Genomic DNA, 27,455 nt, shown 5'->3' on the forward strand with positions numbered 1-27,455 from the left:
ACTACAAATTTCCTTTCCTTGTCAGTTTCTGTCAAAATGTTAAAACTTTAAACATCGTGGTTGAGGTGTGTGGCTAACACCTCCCATTGCCTTTGTAGCCCTCCCCCCCAGTGTGTTCATTTTCTTAGGCTTCTGTAATGCTAAGTGTAGCGCCTACTGACATTGTCCCATTGCAACACCATAATGGCATCCCTGGACCTTGGCACTGAAATCATTTCCCCATCAGCACACACAGTGGAATGGGACAGAAATGAAATCCCTGGAAATCTTAATTTCATAGTGGGCTTGACCCTACTCGCATTGAAGTTGATGGGAGCTTTGTCATTAATTTCAATGTGAGCAGAATCAGGCCCCATGTTATTACTAAGGAACGATATTCCAAATGGAAGGCAATGTGTTAGCAAATGAAAAATGTGTTTGTCTGCTTTTTGTTTATGCTGTAGATGGATAAAGAAGGCCTCAATGTTTTTTCATTTTTATGTCTCTACATGGGAAAAATCACAAGGCCAAAAAAAGTGATTTTTCCCCCTCCTTAATAATCAGTTGTATTGAATAATGGAGACGGGCAGTGATTTTTATGCAGGCTATTTAAAAAGTTGTGTGGTGATGTGGGTGGTTGTTGTTTTTATTAACACCTCATAACTCAAATGCCCACCACCCAATTACAAGCAAAGATGCCCTTATTAAAGGGATAAACACTCAACCCTTCAAGCAGAATTGTCAGAACTCAAGCTGTACTTCTGGGACCCTCAACACATTCTCCAGAATCAGAGACTCAGACTGGACAATCCTGATATTGTTAGGCAGTTTCTCCCACTTTATTTGTCATTTAAAAATGATGTCACATTTCATTTATAGTGAGTTAAAACAATAAAAAGCTGCTTTTGTTTAAGAGTAGAATTCAATCCTATTAATGTTGTGGCTGAGAAAGCAGCATGCCTAAATATCTTGAGGAGACCAAAATATTAAGCCATAGGCATCTTATTCAATAAAAAATGAGTCAGAGACATTAACATCAGAACCAGTTTCCTAATTTCCAGAATGAGCATCTCTGTGTTAAGCCAGGATGTCAGAAAAGCCTTCTGTCATCATAATCAAAGGACCTGTACGGCTTTTGATCTGAGTAAGCTTAACTTCACAAGAAAAATGTCAGCGGCAGAAAAGGCTAAAATGACAGTCTCAGCCCTACACAAAAGAAACTCCTTTTATCACCTTGAGTGGCATCAGCAATGTCTAGAGGTATAATAAAATAAAATATTTTTTGGATAATGTCCAGCACTCATTACTGGTTGTATGGGATGTGAATGTTAAAATACACTAGCAACAGAATCCTGTAAAGACATTTTTTGGGTAGCCTAGAATTTCTCAGTTGAAAGGCAGACTCAAATGCTTTTGAAGAATTTAGGACTAATATTTGTCTGAAAAGGCTTAGCACTGCTAATAATTTACACTAGAATTTGCTGTTTTATGGTGCAGTTCATTGTAGTATTGTGCACACTGCAAACATTTTGTGTACATGTGTGTATTTATATATGCATATATGGTCATTATAATTTGGAGACCTAAAATATTGTCATAGTAACAGCTTTTCATTTCTTTGAAAGTTCAGCTATATTTAAATTTAGTCTGAGATACTGTTGAGCTAGCTAGAATAAATAATGCAAATCCAACCCTGTCCTTTACATTAAAGGGGCATTAATATTGTGACACAATGCTGCTCCCTCAACAAGAAAACCCAAAAAGGTAGAATTCAGGTAATAACCCCTCACCTTCTTAGTTACAAATTACTTCCATTGAGAGGTACATCAAGCTGTGTTGTCTTAAAAAAAAGTCCTTCCTTCAGCTGTCGCTGTGTGCATGTGTGCACAGAAACATATTTGTATGTATATATTGGTTACTGCAATTCTTCTAGTTTTCTTCATTTTTATTTGTTGGGTAGATTTGTTCATTCTTTTGTTAAGTGTGTGGGAGTATTTAGTGCAAGGATGCCATGGTGACAGTCACACAGATACCATGGTAGTCATCCATATTACACGCATGTTGCACAGTTTTGTGTCTTTAATTGTCTAAAGGATTGTCACATTACAATGAAATATGCATTGGTAACAGGTAGATTGTAAATTAAGATGGAGGAAATGCCCATTTCATGCTGGACCTATTAACTGGATATTTATATTATGTAATACAATTTATTTTGCTAGAGAGCATACTTAGCTAGCCCAGTGACAAAAGACAGACAGCCCTCAGATAGTGGCCTAGAACCTGCTTTTTAAAGAAAGCCAGTGATAAATTAAAACAAGAGAGCCCAACGGTGTGACCTCATAAGAATAGCCATACTGGGTCAGCCCAAAGGTCCATATAGCCCAGTATCCTGTCTTCCAACAGTGGCCAATGCCAGGTGCCCCAGAGGGAATGAACAGAACAGGTAATCATTATATGAGCCATCCCCTGTCACCCATTCCCAGCTTCTGGCAAACAGAGGCTAGGGACACCATCCCTGCCCATCCCGGCTAATCGCCATTGATGGACCTATCCTCCATGAACTTTCTAGTTCTTTTCTGAATCCTATTATAGTCTTGGCCTTCACAACATCCTCTGGCAAAGAGTTCCACAGACTGACTATGTGTTGTGTAAAAAAATACTTCCTTTTGTTTGTTTTAAACCTGCTGCCTATTAATTTCATTTGGTGACCCCTAGTTCTCGTGTTATGAGGAGTAAACAACACTTACTTATTTACTGTCTCCACACCAGTCATGATTGTATCGACCTCTATCCCCCCTAGTTGGCTCTTGTCCATGCTGAAAAGTCCCATTCTTATTAATCTCTTCTCATACGGAAGGCATTCCATACACCTAATCATTTTTGTTGCTCTTTTTTGAACCTTTTACAATATCATTGTATGTCTTTTTTGAGATGGGCCGACCACAGCTGCACAGTTTGCTTTAAGTGTAGTGCCGGTGCTTCTTTTGGTAAATTTTATTGTCCAGTCTTGAGTACCATGTTTGCGGTCAAGTGGGGAAAAAAAAGAAATAAGATTTAACTACGTTCATGACTCCTGCTGTTGGCTTCATCAATTTGTCACCTTTTCTTTATACCAACTACTACAGCGAGTGTTGTCTTCACGCATTGATTTCCTCCCTGGTAAACCAAACCTTTCTATAGTTAATCAGGGTCATTCAGCTGGCTGATATTTTTTGAAAAAATTGTAACCTTTCAGTGAATGTTTGAATGTAGATAAATTTAATTGACATATAGCAGCATCTCCAATACATCAATTTGCCACTTTATCTTGGGGAAGACTTTTAGAAGCTAACAGCTTCCCACCCATTGTACGACGACTCTCGAAGTATATTCTATGCTTTCCTGCCTCATGGAATTCAAGCGAAGAGTAGAATAAATAATAAATGGAGATATCCTATCTCCTAGAACTGGAAGGGACCTTGAAAGGTCATCGAGTCCAGCCCCCTGCCTTCACTAGCAGGACCAAGTACTGATTTTGTCCCAGATCCCCAAGTGGCCCCCTCAAGGATTGAACTCACAATCCTTGAAGATGATGGCAGCTGAGCTGCTTGGGGAAAAAAAAGTCACTTTTATTATTCTAGGGGCCAAGGACAATGTATAGACCATGATATAAAAAAAAGTACTGTGAATCCTTCACAATTCTCACTACATATAGGTTCAATAAACACGCACACAAAGGGGTGATGTAAGCCCGTCAATTAAAAAAAAAATGTTCAGGGACCATGCAGAGCTCTTGAAAACCTGGGCAGGCTCCTGCTCAAGATTGACTCATGGGGGTATGTATTTAAAGTGAAACTGTAACTGCGACATCATCATTTTCCTTGGACTTGCCCTGGTGTGTAACGAGCAGTAATAGCTGGACTACCTTTGGGGTGACTTATTAGAGAGCGAGTTGTCTGCTTAATATTATACTGCAATTGGAGTGGCTTCATTAAAAAAAAAGAAAAGAAATAAAACTCAGGAGCTTAACCATGACACTATCCAAAGACTGATGGGGGAGGGGGCTTTTAGTATAATTGAGTTCAGTATAATTGAGAGTTCATACAGAGTTTAGCATCATATACATAATCTGAAGGAAAAATGCTGTTGGGTCTTGACTTAGTGTGCTGCAGGCCTGGCTGGGGAGTGAATACAAAGGGCCTTTAATCCCCCAGAGCATGTCTATGCAGGAACAATTTAGAATTGTCCACTGAGCACTAGGCTGAAGGCTAAGCTAACATCCCAAGCAATGCTCCATAACCTCAGCTATCTTGGAAGCATGGCCAGTTCCATGGGTCCCTGCATGTTGGCTGCTTTCTATTTTGGGTGGGGGAGTGCACTGCTCCTCTTTGGAGCAGTAGGAAGGTATGCTGCAGTGTGGAGTGCTCCCCAAACAGGATGGTTCAAAGATCCTCGAGTGCTATCACATCATTCTTCCCTTCTGCTCCCCCCTTCTCCTCATCCCCTGATTCACATGGCCCAATGCAGCAAGGACAGGATTTTACCATTACTGAAGAGGCCCAGGAAGTGTGCGAGTGTTTTTCCTAAAATTTTACTGTTTTAATACTCTCAAGTTAAAGCACAGAAGTGTAGATTCTTTAATAATCCTGTCCTCAGGCCAAATCACAGTTACCTTCAGTTAACAGCTAATATGCGCAGTGGGAATTTTCAGGAATCTAAATGTTCCCAACTATTAACGGCTGCATTTTGCTATATTGTTACTTTTCAATATCACGCAGAGGTGTAGACAAGAAAAGTTGAGGTCTCCGGATCATGAAAGGTAGCGATGCATGCGTAGGGTTGCATATTTCATTTGTGAGAGTTCATCCCAGCGTCAGGCTCTTGGTGAAGAAGCCCTAAAATTTATAACTGGTCTGCTGTATTAGCAGGAGTGCTCTGTTGAAGATGGCTCATTACATTGTTACCAAAGTGAATGGGTTAAAATTTGAATTTGGCTAAATTTGTCAAAGCCCCTGGATAAGATATGAAAGATCTAAGCACTGATGTAAAACTCCACCCCTTGACATTGACTATATTAGTACGTATGTTTATGTTTCCCAGCATAGACAAGTAGTTACTTTATATAACGTTAGTGTTTAATACTGTATAGAGACAAGTCACAGGACTTTGCTTGCACTGTGTTTTCAAGTACTAAAAAATGCAGTGAAAACACAGTACAAAGCTCCCCAAAAGCATGTTGCTCCACAACAGAATGACTAACCATTACATGCAAGTTTCTCACTATCTTCCACCACTAATTGTGGAGTGCTCTCCTGCAGCCAGCTAATACAGCAAAAAGATTTTGAAGGTGCTTGACTCTATGGACAGGAAACTAAAGCTGGAAAAGCTGGAGTAATGAAATCTCCAAATTGGGATCCAGTTTTCAGAGATGTGGACTAAGGGTGAAATCCAGTCTTGTGCACTGGTCCAGAAGTCCAACGCACCATTCAAGCTCAATATTGAGAGCTTAAGAAGTAAGTGGTCCATTAGCATCGTGTGGGGTTTCTGCACATGGGTGAGATTCACCCTAATTAAACTCTATAGGAGAAGATAGTGATAGCATAGTGTTTAAAAAGTAACTAGTGCTGTTTCATTATTTGAACAGAAAATCAAGCTGTATTTGAGCAGAAATGGATGCATCATGGATTTTCAGGGACACAAAGTGCCTTCTGGTGTTCGAAGAAATAGAAAAAAAAAACCTCTGCAATGCTGCAATACACAAAAGTTTATTTTTAAGATCCTTTTCTTTTCTGAAAGCAAAATATGATAAAACCTAACAGCAATGTATTTTGTACAACAAAAACAGTTTTTATATGAGAACAGACAATCCATGAAGAGTTTTTAAGTCTTAGAACTGTTTCCCTTTTTTATCATGCTTTCTTGTGGTCAACAAAAAGTTGTCACAGAAGATGTCATGGCAGTCAATCAGTGTGGTGTTTCCCCTCAGATCCTTGTCAGCTGGTGCCACAGACTGGAGGGAAGGATACTTTCTACTTTTTCCATCACAAAATTTAAAGGGGCGAAGAGAGTGCTGAGGAACTGCAAAGAAATCAGATATACAAGTAGATCAAAATCATGGAGACAACAGACTGTAACAGAAAGCTGTGCAATTGAGGTGTTGTAGATCCTCCAAGAAAATCCTCTGGGTGACACTAATTCAATCATTTGTTTTTAAAGTCTTTAGGCCCAATTTTGCTCTCAGATGTACATTGTCCATTTCTCAGTTTTGTAGTAAATAAAGCAAGTGTTCCATTTTTCATAGATATTACTAATGAGTTAATGCACAATAAAGGCATAAATCTAGACTCTTAGATCCATGCCCAGATACACGCCACTGTAGGCTTGATCCAAAACCCACTGAAGTAAAAAGGAGTCTCTTGTATATGGGCACAAATAGGTACATTCAACTAACTACGGGAACACAATTTTGCCTTCAGAATCAGACCCATAATGGTTAAATATTATCTAAGCGTATTCAGGCCCCCTTGGCTTTCTCTTCTAGAATTTATCTTGACTTGCTCTTTCCTTTAGAAAAAAGAATGTAATAGTTTGAGAGAAGTATCTGTGAGCTTGTCTTCACATACAGTGCTGCAGCAGCACTGCACCCAGGGGGGCTGGAACAGGTTTTTTGGTGGAGGTGCTGCTGATGGAAACCATGTATTTGGTGTTTGTTATTACTACTCCAAACGAATGAGTGCAGCAGCACCCCTAGTTCCAACAGCAAAGGCTGAGCCGCTGTAGCTCTGTTGATGGGAGAAGCTCTCCTATCGACAGAGTGTCTACATGGTGGGGTTAGGTCGGTATAACCATATCACTCAGGATGTGGATTTCTCACACCCTTGAGCAACATAGTTATACCAATACAGGTCTGAAGTGTAGACCTGGCCTGTGTATTACTGCTATGAGAGGCTTACATGCCCAGATCAGATGAATAGTTACCATTTTATCACCAGGGGGGAGGGGGGACATTTGAAAATAGAAGGAGATACCTTAAAAGGGTCTGACTTTCAGAGGGTGGGTGCTAAACATTTTCTGAGAATTAAGTCCCACTGAAGTGTCTCAAGCTGAGTACCTCAGAACTGAGGAATTCCATATCTTGAAAATGTTACCCCATATATATTAATTGTGCTATATATTTACTTCAATCTGTATTACGTACAGATGCTATGGGCCTCCTATAGGTGCCTGGAATAGAATAGACTGTTATGGTATATTGTATCTGTGCAGATATTACACATATGCAAAGTCAGCCATCCCTAGATTAAGAACAATGTTGCTTCCAGACATATGCTGGTTGACATAACATTGCCAAAGAATATAGTTCTTTTATGGTATCAATTAGCAAATATCTGCAGGATGTGTTGTTGTAGCATGCTGGTCCCATGATCTTAGAGAGACATGGTGGGTGATGTATTACCTCACCCAAATATTTGCAAGCAGTTTCATGTTTCAGAATGTGCCATATGTGATGAGCACAGCACCCGCTAACTCTGACATGAGAGAACTGCAATCCGTGGGCTTTGCTTGGCTGTATTCTGCCATAGTCCCATCTCCCCTGAGGAGAACAAAACATATATGTCTGTATACGGCAAATTCAAATGCCACTCTGCGTGTTTTGATTTTTAAAAAATCAGATCAGTCTGAATGCTGCTGAATTGGAGGATGCTGCTGAAACCCGGGTTACATACAGTAAACTCAACTCAATTAAAGGCTACAGGACAGAATATAAAATGTACAGGTCCAGTCTTTTGGTTGAGACATATCTCTATTTTTTATTTTTCCACTACTGTGTGATTTTTGCCTTGAAGATATCGTTGCTCCCAGAAATATGCTTGATATGTTTGATATCATTTAGCCAAAGATTACAATCCCTTTAAGGTACCAGGCAGTAAAACAGCTGCAAGCAGTTTCATGTTTATCAGACAGTGTTTTGTGAAGAGTTTATTTTAACTGAAAACATATATGCTGTATATATTTTAACTGTATTAATAAAATGTCATAAGTACTTGGCCTGCATCATATTTGAGGTTGTACCTTCTCAAAGATTCTCCTAGAAAAGACATTACCCAAGGAACAACTTGTGCATTATGGATGATATCCAGGGCCGGCTCTGGCTTTTTTGTCGCCTGAGGCAAAAAAGCCTCCCGCTGCCCGCCCCCGGCGGGGAGCGTGGCAGGGTAGGGCACCGAGCCCGGCCGCAGGCCCGCTCTCCCTGACCTGCCGCTTCCGGAGCGCCGGGGGGAGGGCGGAGAGCCCGGCCGGGGCTCCGCTCTCCCCGGCGGCCAGAGTGCTGGGGGGAGGGCGGCGAGCCCAGTCGCAGCCCTGCTCTGGGGCCGGAGTGCCGCCCCCCTCCAGGTGCCGCCCCAAGCACATGCTTGCTGGGCTGGTGCCTGGAGCCGGCCCTGCCTCAGATCAATTGATGACGTCACTTTAACAAACACTGATTTCGCCAATTAAATGTCACTCTCATTTTCATCTAAGAAATGTTTGTATGCCACGGAGTCATGCAAGTACCTGGCTTTTTTCATGACTGACTTACAGATTCTTTGTACAGTATGAAAGAAAACAAAAGATTAAAAAATTATCTACATTGCATGCTGACAAATTTATCCCAAGTGGTGCAATCAAAAAACATGAACTGCTTGCGTTCATCTCTTGAGCGTCCTCCAAAATGTTTTCATTAGAAGGGCTAGTGAAAATCATCAGAAAATTACTGCATCGTTTCTTCCATTAGCAAGGCAGCCATTTGAACCAGTGCTCCTTTACATGGCATTTTAACTTTACTACCTGGCCCACTACCAGCTCCTTAAGGAAACTTCCTGCCTGTGTCTCATAAGACTGCCAAAAATGCAGGCTAGAAATATGTTCTTCCATAACCAAGTGAAAATGCTAAAACATGTTGCTATTTGAAAGTTAACTATTCCTGATCTCTCAAATCCATCATATTTAACAATGTTTCCCATGTGAGAAAAAGCCATCCCCACCCCCAGGCAGAGAATCACAGAATTGGCTACATGCATGTTGGGGGATTTTCACCTTCTCCTGAATCATCAGGCAATGGTCACTGCCAAAGGCAGGTTAATGGATTCGATGGATCAATGGTTTGGTGTGGTACAGCAAATCCTGTGGTTGAGAGTCTATGCTGCACCTTTGAGAGGCACAGCTCAGGGGGAGAAGGGAGCTATGGTGACTAAGCCACCTTCGCACCCTCTCATTTCTGCAGCCCCTGGTGGAGCACTGACAGCGCCGGGGGCCCATTTAACATCTGGAAGCCTGCCCTGCCTGCTCCTAGGCTGCAGGATTGCACCGTGTGCTCAACTTTCTGCCCTGCAGCCCCATCTCCAACACACTCTTCCTCTGCCCAGCCCCACCCTGCTCCATGGGGCTCATGAGAGGGTCCCTGAAAGGCAGCTTTCTGCACTAAGGGTGTGTTCTCTCTTGGCACCATCCAGGGCTTTTAAGGCTCCTTTATGCCACTCCAGCTTGGATCTCTCCCCTTATGTTCTTATGAGGACACCTTACATTGCAATTCCAGGAGCAGATTGATGGGAGAAGCAGCACTGCAGTCCATTTGTATTTCTAAGCAGCTGGCTTGTGTTAATTATTTATGTCTGAGGTTTTATAGATAGTTCTAGTGCCAATTTAAAAATCAGGATATTGGTGTCTCCCTGAAGGAGGGTGGAGTTAAACCCAAGCTCTGCATTCTTCTCTTATCAATAGCTCACCTTCTTCAACAACAGCTTCCTCCTATTCTAAACAGCACACTTGTGTCTCTGCCCTGATCTGGACCCTAGAACTGCTTCCACCAGGGAGTTCTTGTGGGCTGGCTTCCCAGTAATCTTAGCATATGCACCTGGGAGTGACAGCTGGAGGGAGGGGCCATTCTAGCATAGCTGGCAGGTTATTTATTATATCTATTGTTATTGATCAAAATAATTTAGATAGCACCACAAATGTATATGATGCTTGCAAAAACAAATTAGGACACCAACCTTGCCCCTATAGAGCTTATACACCAGAGCCTGATACTGAATCTTAGCACAGACCTTTACAGAGATCCAGTGAGGTGAATGGAACTCCTCAAGAACTCTGTATTAGAGGATCCAGTTGCAGGAGTGGGGCTTGAGATAGAAGAGAGAAAAGAGAGAGAGAGAGACACACACACACACACACACACACACACACACACACACACACACACATCACAAAACAAAACCATTCAGGAAAGGGCAAGTGAGGAGAGATTCTCTGCAAGCAGGGTGGAAAGATTCCTGGAAAAGGAGGGTTTTCGGGAGGGGGTAGGAGGAGGAGAGAGAAGGGGGATTGGCAGGCTGGGAGTGAGTAATTTCCCCTACCAAACGCAGGGGAAAGCAGGAGAGAAGGTGTGAACTGAGAAGTGGGATACACAGTGAAGACAACAGTAAAATGAAGGGCTTTGTAGGAGTGTATGAAATGAGCAGAAGAGTCTGAGGGAGAGAGATGGGTGATGTAAACCGGTGAGATTGTTAGGGCCTTGATTGTGAACAGGGACCATGTGTGTGATGCAGTAAGAGATGGGAGGCCAATGAAGGGGATTGGGGAGGGGAGGAGAAGGAGGAAAGTGATTGGAAGCTGGAAGCAGAGGAATGAGAAAATAGAAAGCCTAAAAAGAGAAGCTACAGAAATGTACCTCTGCCTGTCATATCATTATTATTACAGGCACTTGTAAGCATCACTACTATGACATCTGGACACTCTAAGCCTACTTAACCATGCAAGCTGCATAAAAGCCAGCCCTCCAGATGCACAAAGTGGATGCAGACAATTTCATAGGGAGCCTCATACTCATTCCTGCGTGGAGATGCTCTAAAATCCTTACATTGCCTTGACACCAGGATCAAAGGTTCTGATACGATCAGCTAAAAAACTGTAAAAATCCAGAGTCTGGTTCAGCTTTTAATTTGCATCTTTTGGAGCGTTACTGTTTATGGACCACTTAGTTTGCCCTGAATGGGACTGATCAAGGACTCCTTTTGTAGAAACTGTGATGTTTCATTGTTAAATAAGTTATTTTAGTCTTACGGTGAATTCACAGAGAGTTTAGGACCAATTAGATTTCAGCTTTGGTTGAAACCAGCAGTCTAGAATAATAAAATATATTGCTTCAGGTAGTACTCTGCCCTCTCTGAACCACCTCCATTTCCTCTAGCCTTTCCCCCCTCAAGTACACCTTGTTCCTTTTCTCTACCCAGACAAGAGGTATCACCAAGACCTGCTGCAAGTTCATTCATGAGATGAAGCAGGTGTCTACACGAGGGACTGTCTCTCCCAAGCACTGTGAGGACAGAATGAATAGTATTCACAGACTTGTATGAGCTTCAAAGTGTCAATAGCCTAGACCGGGGGCCAGTGGCTGTACCGTCAAGTTTCATAGATTCAAAGAATGTAAGGCAAGAAGGGATTGTTAGATCATGTAGGCTAACTTCCTGCATAACACAGGCCATAAAACTTCCCTGAAATAATTCCTGTTTGACCTACAGCATATTGTTCAGAAAAAACATCCACTCTTGATTTAAAAATTGCCAGCGAAGGAGAATCCACCACAACCTTTGGTAAGTTGTTGCAATGGTTAATTACCTTCATTGTAAAAAAAAAAGTGCCTTATTTCAAGTGTGAATTTGTCTAGCTTCAGCTTCCAGCCACTCAATCTCGTTATACCTATGCCAGCTAGAGAGCCCATTATCAAATATTTGTTCCCCAAGTAGGTGCTTAAAAAATGCAAACAGCTCCACACATGCTATATTCAGTTTAACTGAAGTACACCATATTTTGTAAATTGCTAAACCTCAACTGGCAGTAATATGAACTTGGATTTAATTTTTAAATTGGTCCAAGGTGGCTCTCAGTTACACTTGTGCAGTGCTCTTGGGATTGACAGATGTAAGTAGAAGAATAATTTAGCCCTGCTAAAATTAGGACTTATTCTTGTAGTTTTGCACTAGTTACAATACATCCCATGATGTTGGTTAAACCACAGCATGTCAATCAGACAAGAGTATTAATTCCACACACACGCACAACCAAAATGATATTCAGAACATTCATCTTTTTAGCTATGTTCAAAATTAATTCCCTTAAAAGGGGAAAGGGCACAGCTGTGGCTTGCTGGAGGTCTGTTCCACTGAGCCTTGATATCACTGCATAGCAAAGGGACGTCTGTCATTACACTTCTTAGGGTATGTCTACACAGCCGAGGTGAAAGCGCAGTGCTTTAATGTGGCTGTGTAGTCGCGGCTCCAACGCTGGGAGAGAGCTCTCCAAGGATTGTAATAAAACCACCTCTGTGAGGGGAATGGCTCCCAGCACTGCAGCACTGTCAGCACGGCTCCCAGCGCTGTTACACTGTCTACACTGCCACTTTACAACACTGAAACTTGCAGCGCTCAGGGGAGTGTTTTTTCACACCCCTGAGTGAAGAAAGTTTCAGTGCTGTAAGTGGCAGTGTAGACAAGGCCTTAGGTTTCACACAGTTTGGCTACCCCACCTTTTTAGTAGACTACAAAAATGAGACATCCGAGTCTAAGCCCCTTGATCAGTCAATGAACGAAGGTCACAGGCTTTCACCAGACTGGCCTGATTTTCACTCTGCCCATTCACAATTAAAAGCCAGATGCTGCCTGTGTTTGTTTATTAAGATAGCCACATAGCTAAATCCCTATGAATGTTACTTAACATAGCAAACATGCCATGTAGCTTCAGAGATGTACCGAGGTCAGTGACACTGCCTATTTCATACAGGGTTAATAACATGGCATTAATTTAGTTTTGTTTGTGTTCATTTATTGTGCTCCACTCTATTCTCAGATGTAGGATGCAGTCACATATTGAGCCCCGAGGCTTCTATTCCATTAACATCAATGGAAGCTACATGCACATATCAAAGGAATAGATCCTCTTGGTTGCATTGTACTCCCAAAGTGACTTTGGTGCCCAAAGCGAGAGCTATTTAAGGAAATAATTGCTAGTACATCACAAATGTAAATATTAACCCCCCCCCCCCCACACACACACACACATCCCATTCGATTGCAACCATCACACAAAAAATGCCAAGTGAAGCCCATGAAAGTCCGCAATCAGGTTTGTCTGATTCCAGCACCTCATTACCTGTAGCAGGCTCATTGCCTGGGGTGCTCTTAAACTCTTTGCTCTTAAATAAATCATGAGGCTGACAGCCAATGGGGTTGCACAGGGTACACGGAAGGGCAGAATTCGGCCTACTGACTGCTAATACCAGCATATTGCATATTGAATGAACAAAACAGACTGGAAGCAAAATCTGTGCTTCAGAGACATTGCTTTTTCTTTTTATTCTATGAAGGAAGTTTCCTAGGAACACCTCCCTTACTCATACCCCTAACCAGCCTTAAAACTCCTTTGCTGTGATGCCTACAAAACTCTGGTTCTAGGCACTTTGGTGAAACAAATAATAAATAACAGTGATAACTGGTGTGTTTATACCAGAGCCTATCACGCTGACCAATTTTGTCTCATTGTTTCCTTGTACTGTCTGTCTGCATCCATCTGTTGTCTCTTGTCTTATACTTAAACTCTGAGTCAGGGACCATCTTTTTGTTCCGTGTTTGTACAGCACTTAGCAGGATGAGGTCTTGTTCCATGTCCATAATAATAACAACAAACAACAACAACAACAATAATACATGCCATCCACTATACACCTATAGATACACTCAAGGCTAAATGCATAAAGGATTATTTCAAGCAGGTTATTGTATTTTTTCTGTTGACAGACATGTTAGCTTTTACTCCAACTGATCAAGTCATCTATCCTCTTCGCCTGCAGACACAGGAATTCTTAATGCAAGAGCCATTGCCATAACAGACACAAACTACTACTAGTGCTTGGGATTAAAGCACGGATATATTTGACCAGCCTGGCTGATGGAGTAGCTGGTTGACTCCAAAAGGGGTCCCTGGACAATCCTTCCTGGTCAGCAGGATATGAGGTCTTGAGAAAGGCGCTAAAGAATGAGCCTTGGGATACCTTGAGAGCTCTAGCAAAGCCTCCTCCACCCCCAGAAAAAAACTCAATGAGTGCAGAGGAACTTTAGCATCATTTGGAAATACCAAGAAGGCCAAGAGGGTATTTTGGACCCACCGTGCTCCACAATAAGAAGTACATTAAATAATAAATTATTGCTCGGGGTTCTCAGCATTTTTTGGAGGAGGGAGTAATGGTCTTGCTGGAACTTTGCTGGGAAGTGAATTTTCCACATGCCCCCTGTGGCTGCAAAAATCAGAGTAGTGATGCTCTTAGACTTTGCAAGGAAAAAAGCAAGTTGGAGTACAACTTGTAAAGGTCAGTGGCCAGAAAAGCAGAATTAGTAGTGCCCTCAGCCAATGCATCTAATAGAGAGCTGGAATAAGAGGTCTGGACACGAACACTGAGGCTGTCTCATTTGTTGCAGTTTCAGAAAAGGACACTGCAATTTGATTTGGTTAACACGGAACCACATTTTTTCTGGTACTACTTAGAGTTTGTGCTGTCCCTGTCTTGCACTGGGAAGTACTGTGTAGTTATCACAACCTTGCACAGGCTTACAATTTATTTTTCTGAACAGGCTGGGGCTCTGCAATCTGTTATTAGTTTACTTTATTGGATTATCCATGAAAACGCAGATATCCCCCTCCTTTTTGGCAGAGCCACAAGAAACTAAGACCAACAACAGAGTCAGATAATCCAGAGAGGAAAGACTGGAGTGTATTTTACTGATTAGCTCCTTAAATGATTTCTAAATGTTCTCCTGTTCAGTGACAGACCCCTAGATGCTCCTTTTGTACTAACAAATATTCAGACACTTCATATCCAGCAATGTCTAGCTCAGCACCATTTTATTTGTGCATTTCCCTTTTTGTTTTGTGTTTGTATTTACCCAAAAACCAAGGAGTGTCAGTGAATACTCACAGCTTTTGCGAAGACCCCCATAAGCTCCGGGAACTGATGTGTCAGGAGGGCTAGCATGGCTGTGAAGGAACATAATCCAGCAGTGAAGAGTATAAAGAAAGGAAGCTCTTTCTTGGGATAAACTGAAACTTCATGAAATGCTGCAGAGGAAAGCAGAAAGGAAAAACATGGTGTAGGTAAAATACCTTCTTATGAGGGTTAAGCAGTTACAAAGAAGCCACAAAGGTTCCGAGGTTTGGTTTAGCGAGAAGACACATCTAAAGGTTCTGAATGCCAGAATCATTTGAGACTCCTCTTCCCATTTCCCTACCCTTTTACAGACTCTTCCTTCCACTATAATAATCTGTGCCTTCCTTGGCTCCTCCCAGCATAGCCTTGCTTCCATTTCATCCCACCACTAGCCTATTCCTTCCCTGTTCCTTCTGCATCTTCATCACCATATTAATAATACATTTATTTTTTTAGATGCCGATGTGCATTAACTAATGCAATTTATGCAAGCAAGGGAAACTTGCTGAAATAAAGGCAGGGAAAGAAACCGCTCCACAAACCACCATATGATGCATATGAGGAATACAAAAAATCCAACAACAATCAATACAAACTAAAAGGGAAACAGAAAAGTCTCTGGCTTTGGCCTGAAGAGACCCTCAATATGTTCTTGGGGGAAGAAGTATCCCAGAGCTGAGAGTGGGAACTTGCCTGGAGGAAAGTTTTGCTTAATCAAACCTTTTATGATGGCTCAGATTCAGGTTGGGAGATCTGGCCAGTTTGGCAAATGTTCTGGCCAGTTCTTGCTTTGTCGAACTGTGTCTCCCATTCCATCCCTACTTGTAAGTTCTAGTCAGGATCAGTGTTTGACTTTGAAATGACAGTAGCTTTTCTCTTAAAAGGATACTCTCCCAGCTGGTAGATCTAAAGTTAGGCTTGCCGTACCAGCTTGTTTTTTAATTTTAAATGTCATGACTATATACATACATATCACACCATTCTTCTACTCTGCCTGCCTTCTCCATTTTTATGGGTAGGTATGGCTGAAATATGCAAGAATCCTGCTCAAAGCCTGCTTATTTTGCACCTGCCAGGTCACAGAAACAGGGCAGTCAAGCAGCATGGTATAGGACAGCACAGCATCCGATTTGGACTGTTGCAGCTCTCATCTGATGGGCCCATAAGGCATCTTTGAATGGTTAAAATAAAAATAAAAAATGTCAAGTGTGTTAGAGTTTAGGGGCTGCAAATCTTGTTCCCTTAAAAAAATCAGCAAACTGTTTTCAGGAGAAACATGTTTAGATAATTTCATTTAAATCACATATGTAAGTATCAAATTGCAGATTAGAGCTGGGAAAATACAACTGCACAAGCATTCTAATGCAGGCTCCCACTTCTACTGTCTTTAACTGAAATATCCAATCTATTGTTGTAGTTCATTAACCAGTTAAAGCAAAAATTAGGTTTGGTTGATGTTTGTACTTAGTCGGGGTTAATCTTTTCAATCTCTCTTTCATTTGAAACAAACTGTTCCTCATGCAAACCCCAGGGCTATGATATCATTTCAGCAGAGACTCTCCCTTCAAATTACCTACCAAAAGTTACCTTTAAAATATAAGCAATTAAAGGTTTAGACAGGCATGTGGTGTAAAGGACCTCTACGCAACCTGTGTCTCTCACAGTATGTGAAAACCTTCTCTTCTCAAACCCAAGAGATTTGACAGCAAAAGGCATTTCTCACAATTATCAGAGCAAAACATTACCATCAATGTACAGTATTAAAGAGTCCCTTGCTTCTAACATCTGACAACGGCAATTAATTTTGCACCTAGAAAGGAGGATGCTGACTATTCTGTATCATTCTGTCATTCCCAAATTTCCCTGACACTCCACCCTCCATTTAACAGTATCCCTTGGAGTAAAGTATTCTGAGAGTCCTAAGAGGTATTGTTATAATTAGGGTGATTATAATAGGGTGGGGAGATAGAGCTGGTTGCCAAGGATTACTGTGTAATATCAGAGAGAATGTGTTGTGAAAAAAGGGCCTAACAATGAGGGGACTCTTGCTATATTACTTCTACCTATAGTTTACTCAGATAGATTTATTAAAAATGGTTAAACATAACTTAGCCCAAACTGGAGTTGTTATAAAAGAAAGATCTATTCCAGAAGAGAGACAAATACAAACGGAACACAAGCACATCTTCATTTATTTTTCAAAAAATAATTTAAATTTACTCCCTTTTTTGAGTTCCCCAGTGCAACTTATGTCTGCCTTTCGGAACGTGATCTTGCAAACATCCCCGCATGAGCATCTGTGCTCTCCAACCAAGTCCCACTGACTTCAATGGGAAACAATGTGGGAATGAAGTTCTGAGTGTGTGACATTTCCAGGCCTGGCCAGTCAGGCCTGATACTGCAAAGAGTGACTCGTGTTTAACTTTATGCACGGCAAGCAGTCCCATTGACTTCGACTGTAAAACTCTCCAAGGGCAGGGGGCTATCTTTATATCTGTATCTTGTACAGCATTTAGAACACCCTTGGTGCTTTACAAAGTCATAATAATAAATGACTGGTGTAATTTCACATTAATATCTTTATAAGAATCACACACATCATTACATGAAGAAAACCCTCTTTGTGACTAGGCGTCTCTTACATAGCTCTCTTGCAAGAGGTCACAATAACTTGGTACTTGGTTAATGGTCCTTATGCAAGCTCAATCCTGCAGTCTTGGGAAGGCAAAACTGCCTTGAATTTAGATAGTGGTTTCCTGCATTAGGACTACAGGGCAGGACAACTGTATTTTTAGTTTGATGGTATGATATCCTAGATAAAGGAACAAACATACTTTATCTGTCTTGGCAAGAAAGAAACAATAGATTTTTAAAAGAAGTACATCCCTAAGGTAATCTGATTTTCTTTCTTTTTTGACATAAATGAAGATACCTAAAGCTTTATGAGCTGTAGCTATGAATTACCATTTTAACAATCAAGTGAACTCTCAAGATTCACTGTCAGCCAATCATTCTAATCCAGTGAACCCAATTTAAGAGTTATCAGTGGAGGCCAGCATTGCAGAACTGTGATAAATGACCCTTTGATGCTAAGAACCGGGATAAAAAAAGAGAAAAAGTTCAGGCTTACATGGAAGTAGTTCTCTGTCTGCTGTTTCTGTACAGATGGGATATGGGTAAAAAAGGTGTCCTTTTTCCAAAGGATAGGGGATCATTCTGAAAGCTGAAAAAGACAAAAATAACACATTGGACAGTTTATTGTGAGTGCAGTATTTGCATGACATATTCAGCAAGGCACTTTACATGTATTAACAATTTTGAAAAGCAAAAACAAACTAAGCACTAAATCCAAAATTTTCATACTTGCGTGCCTACTATCAGGACACAAAATACTTATTTAACAGTCTAAATATGCATTTAGCCCTCAATCTGGCAAACACTTATCCACATATTTAATTTTTACTCACATCTCTAGTCTCATTGGAGTCAGTGGGACCACTTTACAAGAGTCAAGTCAACCACATAAGTATCTGTTTGCATGATCAGGGTGTCAGGTACCTAAATTTAGATATTTACATTTGAAAATTTTGACTTAGCATTTTTAGAGTTTCCAAGACTTTTGAGATTCGGGGGGGGGGGGGGGGGGGAAAGAGTAGCTATGGTACAGCAGCCCTACTTTATTTACAGAGAGAACCTCAAAACAGTGTTACCAACTTGGGCCCAATACTTGCATTTTTCTGATCACCGAAAATTTCCACTGACTTTAGTGGGAGTTTTGCATGCAGGAAGAAAGCAGTATGGTGCCCCAATGAATAACCCAGGGTACACCTGCAACAAAACATTCTGCCAGTCAGGAGATATCTCCATGCTGCTAACATGATAATGTGGGTTGTATTTGTTCATTTGGCAATCTCATCTTATTAAAGAATGATTAAAACCAGATTCCAGTAATGCATTCTTTTTAAATGTAGCAGAGCAAGCAAGGTTTCCAGCATGAGCATTCAAGTATTATTTAATCTGTGACTTGATCTTTTGTATTTTTTAAAAATATACGTAACATTTAAATCTAAAATAATAACAGAGAGGGAGATAGATTGGTTGCTAAATCTGTATTCTGATGATGTCATAGACCACCTGAGTTATACTCCTGTGGTTTATGGAACCATCAGAACCCTTGACTGAATTATAGTTTTGCAATCAATCCATCCTTTTCTATTATCCTCTATGTTAGTCCCACTGTTAAGATGTCATCAACATGTTATTCTCACTATTCCTATGAACATCATTCATTGAAGCAATTTTTCCTCAACAGATGTCCTGTAAGTACTATATACTGTAGGTGCAGAACACACACACACACACACACACACACACACACACCAGTGCTCCATGATATATCTCACACAGGGCAATGAGGAATTGTATTAAGAATGAATGACTGCTATGTACCACAATATTTTCATTTGTAAATACTACATTTAAAATAATTGTGATTACATCCTGCACTGTATTTTCAGTGTATTTGTTTAAAATAGTAATAAACAAGAAAGAATGCTCTCAGTGAAGAATGACGGTATTCCACTGTAACCAGCTTTAGCTAACATATGGGTTTTATTCTGGTGTCTGAATATTATTGAAAAATAAAAACATTATGTATGTGATTCCAGCCTTTGGAATGCAGTCAATCTACACCATAGTTATATCGCTCAAAGGTAATAATGTCTTGCCAAAGAGCATATAAACCTCTCTAAACTCAAGGAGAGATCCTGTCCATTTACGGTTTGCTGAGGTAAAAAATGTTATCAATTTTCCTGAAGTAACACAAATTTCTTAGAGATTAAAATATTAAAAACTCTCTGGTCCTTAGTTCTTCAGAAATGAAAGATTCATGCTGTTTCAATCAGTGATTTTAATATGAGGAAAGACTAGCATAGCACTGCTGGAAAATATAAAAGATAGATCTGTCTGCACAATACTGCAACCCACGTCAGACCCACTCTGAAAGAAACTAGAAACCTGTCTAAGCAGGACCAGCTTCTAGGAAAATGTTTAATGTGTTTTACTTTAACAATTTATATTACAAGATCTCCTTCAGGAAGTAATGAACCGAAATTGAAACTACAATAACACTGTTTAAACAAAATGTACTTTGATTGATGGGTGGTTTTATCTCAAGACCTTTTTAAATATAAACCCATGTGAATGCTTTAATACACAGCAAGACATATAGCGCTTTTTCATCTTCCAGATGCTTTCAAAGTGCTCTACATAGCACTAGTGAGGCCTCAGACTTTAGGAAAGATGTGGACACACTGGAGAGAGTCTGGAGAAGAGCAATAAAAGTGATAAAAGATTTAGAAAACCTGAGCTATGAGGAAAGGTTAAAAAAACTGGGCCTGTTTAGTCTTGAGAAAAGAGACTGAGTGGAGACCTTATAACAGTCTTCATGTATATTAAGGGCTGTTATAAAAAGGACAGTGATCAATTGTCAAGTTGGGGAAAGACAATTCACCTCACAACAGATGTGACCAGAGGTCAGACCACATGTCCACTGAAGGTAGGACAGAGTAATAGGCTTAATCTGCAGCAAGGGAGATTTAGGTTAGATATTAAGAAAAACTTTCTAACTAGAAGGGTAGTTAAATTCTGGAATAAGATTCCAAGGGAGATTGTGGAATCCCTATCATTGGAGGTTTCTAAGAACAGGTTAGAAAAGACTTGCCAGGGATGGTCTAGTTTACTTGGTCTTGCCTCAGTGCAGGGGGCTGGCCTAGATGACCTCTCAAGGTCCCTTCAAGCCCTACATTTTTGTGATTCTATGAATTAATTAACTATACTTTCTATTTTAAGCCCAGATTCCATGTATTTTTTTCCTGGGAGCAAGTAAAGGGTGTGTTAGTGTGCACTTTCTGGTCTGCACTGGCTCGCTCTGGTCAGGGAGAAGAGATGGTTGCAGATGGCTCATCCTGCTGTAACTTTCCTCATGGTCATCCTTACACTACCAGCAGCCCCTCAGCCTGACTTTTTCCTGCAAAATCCAAGTCTGAGTAGACCCCACAGAGTTTAAGGGACGGGCCTTTTAAGTCATAATGTGAAGTGACACAGAAATTTAGAAACATCAGTGTATTACTGAGGCCAATGAGTGGCAGAAATAGAACAGCACTAAAGAGTTCAGGGCTCCCTGCCCTGCGCTCATTCTATTAGGTGGCAATGCCACTACCAGCCGCCCCACGTGGAACATTACTACATTTATAACTCTGTAAAGTGCTATAAACTTAACTGCACTTTAAAAGTCCCTGCAGAATTAAATAAAAGCACTTCACAGTGCCCCAATAGATTGAGCGCAAACCCAATATTCTAAGACTTATGCCAACCAAAGAAATCTAACTTAATATTCTATTACATAAATGTGAAGAAACACCTAATGATCATTACTTCAGAACTACTGAATGAATTTCCTTCCAATCTGGCTTGTTCATTAGATCTCAATTAGATCTACAAAATAACCAAGGCTGAACAAAATTCATACAGCTCATACTGAATTATGTTTGCATACAATTTCTGATCACACCTTAAGGGGAATTGGTGTGTTTATTTTACTACACACCGAACTCAGAAATGGCTGAACAGATTTTGCTGAATCTTTTATTAAACAAGATTATCTTTGAACTGAGACCGAATTTGGAGAATTGTTGGTCAAAAGGAATGAATTGGCCAACATTACCAGTATTGGAGGAAGGGGTTTATATAAGAGAAGCTGCATTTCAAAATGAACTACTGCAGTCTTTATCACTCTCTCTAAAATGTAATATTTATATTCAGATTAGGCTGGTAATGGGGTGTGTGTGTGTGTGTGTGTGTGTGTGTGTGTGTCAACTCCCTGCCCCACTACTGTATTATCTAACCCTACTGTCCACAAAACAATTCAGGTAACACAGAGGCTAGCTAACAAACACAAAGTTGAATGGCAAAAGACACTATTACATTTGGGAGAAGAAAATCCGTTGTTTTCACCTTCATAGTTACACTGGAGAATATGTGGTCAAATTTTAGGGACAGAGTCAGTAATGGGTCATTCATCTTGGAAACCTTTGAAACTCAGACATATGTGAAATTAAGGACTTTTCTGCATATAACATCTGCAACAAAACAACCTCCCATATTGCATCATTTGGGCTTTTGAGTTTTATTGCAAATGGAAGTGCATTTTGATTGGTGGAAAACTGAAACAATGCCAGGAAATGACCAATATTCCAATGTGATTATGATTATTATTATTATTTTAAAACTAACTCTTTTCTGAATTGCAGAGTGCATTTTTTGGGGGGAGGGGGAGGGGGGAGAGGGAGGCCTAGAATTATTTCATGGTTAAAAATAGCACAGATCTTCCTGACTGCTAGGCCAATGAGACTTTCTAGACATGTTTCAGTTAGAGCTTGCCATAGAAGGAACAATCTGCTTTCCTCCCAGAAGCAAATGTGAAAATGTACCACAAAGTAATTTACTTTAAGAAATGCTAGTACTTATCTTTGTCCAAGTCCCACCCAGATAAAATTTAGTAATACAAGTTTTTTAGGCATTAACTTCCTACATATAAGCTGGTAAAGTGACAGGGGCTGGTAATTTAAGTAACTTCGTGGCATGCTATAATGTTAAGATATTATTGCTATGTAGATAGATATCAGTACAGAGAGCATCAGCAAGTGATTAAGCACTCAATGTACTGTACACTGCCAGGAAGAATTAGGACCCAGTTAAGTTTTTATTCCTCTGCCATGGTTCATATGAGTTTAAATTTTGGTAGAACAGAGATGCCAAGGAAGCTGTTTGCATAGAAGTGACATGAAACTGACAGAATGATATAATACAATATAATCAAATGTTTAATTTGCAACATCTATAAGAATATTAATTAAAGAAGAGATATGCAACTGAAAGATACTAATATAGGGCCAAACACTGAGCTCTTGACTCAGTTTTTACTTAGGCAAAATCCTATTAAAATAAATGGGAATCTGCCTGAGTGAGGAAGGAGTAAAAATTTGAATAAGGCCCTCTGGATTTGACCCATTGTTTACATTTCTCTGAAATAACTACGCAAAATGGATTACAGCTGTTCCTTTTAGAAGTTGGAAATGAATGGCCATTATTTTTATTGACTCCTGTGTAGGATAAAATACATTTTCAAGTAGCTATGGAGGGAAGAAAAAGAGAAAATAGTCAAACTGTAGTTAGAGGTCCCATTGTTACAAAGCAAAGAATGCTTCAATAGGAACCTGAGCAAGAAATTACTATGAGCAATTATATGATCTTGTGATAATGCCTTTCTGAATACAATTGCTATGAAATGATGAGTGGAGGAGAAGAAACAATACAGAATAGGAGAGGAAGAGACACCATCAAAAGTAAGCATTGGGGAGGAATAGGAGATGACAAAGGAAACAATGGAGGGGACTGAGCTGGGGATAAATAAGTAAGTAGTGAGAGAACAAGTAGAATACTGAAAAGAGAGAGAGAGAGAGAGAGAGTGTGTGTGACACACACACACACACACATGCGGGACAAACACAATGGAGTAAACCACACACAGCAAGGAAACTGAATTACTTATTGAGCATCACCAGTTTGCAGGGAGTGTGACAATACATAGACACAGATGCATCCCTTTCCCTCTAGATTAGACAAAATTCAGGCCAGTGGTTGATGAGAGGATGATTGACTTTAATTAATCTTGTGTAAAATATATTTCTTTGGTGGATTATCAGTGTGACAGGCATGGTGGGAAAGGTGTACTTTAAAGGTGAGGTCTGAATGAAGACATAATGGAGAGAGAAAAACAGGACAGAAAGAATGGAACATAGGGAGGCTGCAAAGATGAGGGAAATCAGAAAAAGAACAGAGCAGAAAAGGGGAAGTGAAAGGTGATTACAGAAAAAAAAGTCACTATAGACAATCTCACAGAAAGTCATTCTAAACACCACTTTTTTTAAATTCCTGTGGGTTCTTTTTCAAGTGTACATAGTTATAAAGGTGAAAACACTTTACAAAATTAAAATTCAGCACAGTTATTGAAAACACACAAAATATTTCAAATGTATTATCACCAGGGTGGAAAGAATAGAGCTTACTGAATACAAAACATTATGTTGATTTATTTGGTTTAATCATGATAATACACTTTATACTTTATAGTGTCTTCAGTATCAGGCTCTCAAATATTAATGAACTAAGCTCCACAAGTCCTCTGTGAAGAAAGAAATTATCATCCCAATTTTACCCCGAGAAAAATGAGGTACAGAAGATAAGTGATTTTGCTCATTGTCACACAGCAAGTAGAACCCAGATCTCCTGAGTCTTTGGTACTGTGCTTTAAGCACAAGGCTTTGCTTTCTTCCCCTTAGTTAAATGAAGGAAGTTTGTATCTGCAAACTGACAATGGTAAAGGTAAAACTGAACTCCAGATTAGTCACCCTAATGCAGTCCCTGGGGGGAATACTATAGTATATTAATCCTGGCCCAGAATTTGGAGACATAGTTCCATGGGGCATGATCCTACATTCCTTATGCTCCCAAAACTCACTGAGTTCAGCAGACTTTAGGGTTCCTCTGACATTATGCCAGCTGGGGATCACCAGAGCACAGTGGCACTGGCACTGCACCCTATTGCTCCTGGGAACATGACCCTTACACCAGGGGCTGAGTGGGAAGGAGGTGTTATAGGGGGATTCCATACATGTTGGGGAACCCTCAGCTGTCCAGTTAAGATAGTTTTACAGTCCCTTTGCATCTCTGTAGCAACACAAAGGGGCTGTATGTGGGGCCGGGATCTGTGTCAACAAGACTCAGCAAAAAACCTACGCAGTTCTGTTGAACAACAATATTATAACTCATACAAACTTATCATAAAAGTCTCCTCATTGTTAGTGGTATATTTCCTAAATAATATTTGGCTTTGTAATTAGCACAGAATTTGAGGGTCCAAAATTCATTAGAGGCCATTGACAGGGTTTGTTAACATTTAATTTTCCACAAAGGGACTGGTTTACTGGTGTGAGAAGGAGGCTGGGAATCAGGACTCCTGTGTTCTCTTGCTAACTTTGCCAATAATTTTCCCTGCATGACCTGAAGAAAGGCAACTTGACCCATCTATAGAATGAAACAAGAATACATATCTACCACCCAGAGGTACTGTGAAGCTTAGTTCATTAGTGGTTTGAAGTGCTATGAGCGCCTTCGATGGAAGGTGCTGCACCGTATAAATGATTATTTACTCATAATACTTCATGGAAATATGTGGTTAAATTGTTTCAATTCCTGTAAAATGTTTCTGAGAAAGAGAATTACTTACTGCCTTCCCACGTACAATGTAAGAGATTCAGTGCCCCCTCTACCCTTTTCCAGTGCTGAAGGTGAAAGAAAGCATATGCTATTGCTTCACTGTCCCCTCTCTTCAGAATATGTTCAGGGGGTAGTATTAAGCTTTTCATTTCTAGTAGATACTGCAATAGAAAGAGAGAACGCAATTATTTCAGATGTAATAATAAACACAGTAGCTGCTTGCAATTCCTCAATGCACACTGAAAGCTCTATTTCTCTAAAGTACTTTTATTCCTAAGTGTTTCATCAAATATGTAACATCACAAACTGCACTTGAAGATAATTATTGAATTATCCCAAACACTAAAATATGCCACCAGATGGTTAATGTTGTGCTCTTCAGCTGTACTGGGGACCACAGAGAATTTCAAAATGAGATGTCTCTCTTATCAAAGGGAAAGAGAAATTTAAAAAACCCACACACAACAGACAGGATGCTTGAATTACAACAGCTTTTAAATTAAAGTATTTATAATACAAGAAATGATGTGAGAAAGTAATGAGGTGCTTAAAGAATCTAGCCTCTCTCCAAATAAATGGGCAATAATTTTAGCTCATACACAAGGTCTTCATAAAACTATTTCCTTACAATCAGTGTATTAATGGATATGAATGTGGTAAAGTTTGCACCAGTGTCAGGATGCTTCTACTTCCGTGGTGGGACAAAGGAGGACAGAAATGGACAGTGATTTTGGGTGCCTCAATTTTTGGTTACCCAACATGAAACACCTGAAAACAACCTGATTTCCAGAGGATCGGTATTCACCACTCAAGCTGGGCACCCAAAATCACTTCAGAAAACGTAGGCCAAGTTGTTTATTGCAACATGGGACATACCAATGTCTAACACAGAGACAAGTTCCCCAAAATACAAAGTGACAGAAATCCCAAGAATGTCCATGATACAGCAGTAGTTAAAGCCCCCAAATCTCTCCAAATGCATGAGCTTCTCTGAGCCTCTATCTACATTCCCCATAGGTTCCATCTGCTGGGTGACTCTCAGACCAGCACATGACTCCTTCTGCTTTGGTGCTATCTGCCTAATAATTCTTTGAGAGAGAGAGGTATCTGTATTTTAAAGACTCCTCTCCTTTCCCAGCCTGCTTTACCATGAAAGGGATGACAGGTAGTCTTTCCCTGTCTTTACATAGCCCACTTCAAGTAACTTACTCTTTCTTCTTTGCTGTAGAGCAAAGCGGCTCTGTGCCAGGACCTGGGTTCACCTTCAGGGAAGAAGACAAAAAATCTCCACAACCTGCTTCTTGGTCTTCTGAAACTGTATTAACCCAGTGTTTTTAGTACTGGGGAAAAGGGGAACTCTGACCTACCCTTCTCTCCAAGCGTCAGTTACAAGGCCTTAATGAAACTTAGATCAGGATGACAAGTTGAGTTTTTATTAAACAATGACTTGTTCTTCTTTGAGACCCGCTTCTGATTCCCCAATGACTTGTCTGGTCATGATGAAAGCAAAGGAATACAACCAAAGTGCTACTTCTAGGATGCAGAGCAGTAATAACCTTGCACTACAAAAGGGTGAGTTATGAGTATGTATAAATGTTTCTTCTTCTGCAAGTGCCAACAATGTGCTCAGCCCTGTATGATTCAGTTATCAAGAAAGTGCTCTGCACAGAAAGTTTACAGTCTTGAACACAGACAAGATCCATTGGGAGATCTAGAGGACGGAGATACCTTGGAGAAACCTCTTATCCTCCTGACCCTCTTAATCTAATATTTTCAATTTTTTTCTATTTGTGGGTGTTGTAGAAGAAGGGAATCTTTAGAAATACTTTAATAAAAATGTATGTGCGTGCATGTTCGTGGCAGGGGGAGCTAGCACATGGATTCAGGGAGTGTATTCCATACATAAAGAGCGGCGTAGAAGAAGGTATGAAGATGGGAGAGGCAGAAGGAAATGAAGGTGTCATCAGGGCTAGGGTGATGCGGGTGAGGGAGAACACTGAACACCAATGGGAGACAAGATTCCAGTTCTAGACTGCAGTGGAGATAGGCAGGCTCTTGAAGGCTAGGATGAGAACTTTAAACTTGAAACAACAGGCAATGGCCAGTGGGCTGATTTAAAGAGTGGGGTGATATGGTCAGATCC

The 27,455-nt window shown here is 40.4% G+C and overlaps 1 protein-coding gene across 4 annotated transcripts in view; it reads right to left on the reverse strand.

The window, feature by feature from the left end:
* Positions 1-5,705: 5,705 nt before the first annotated feature.
* Positions 5,706-27,455, reverse strand: part of ST7 (suppression of tumorigenicity 7) — a 221,035-nt gene continuing 199,285 nt past the window's right edge. For 3 of the 4 annotated variants that reach the window (XM_054023610.1, XM_054023625.1, XM_054023633.1), the window contains exons 12-15: positions 25,323-25,473; positions 18,105-18,197; positions 14,966-15,105; positions 5,706-6,039 (exon numbers count right to left, since the gene is read on the reverse strand). In XM_054023610.1, the coding sequence (XP_053879585.1) occupies positions 5,944-6,039; positions 14,966-15,105; positions 18,105-18,197; positions 25,323-25,473 (480 nt within the window). In that variant the 3' untranslated portion in view covers positions 5,706-5,943. The remainder of the gene's footprint in view (positions 6,040-14,965; positions 15,106-18,104; positions 18,198-25,322; positions 25,474-27,455) is intronic. The other variant, XM_054023620.1, reaches the window with a different exon arrangement.

This window comes from Malaclemys terrapin, chromosome 1 (assembly GCF_027887155.1).
Source record: "Malaclemys terrapin pileata isolate rMalTer1 chromosome 1, rMalTer1.hap1, whole genome shotgun sequence".
NCBI classification, from domain to species: Eukaryota; Metazoa; Chordata; order Testudines; family Emydidae; genus Malaclemys; species Malaclemys terrapin.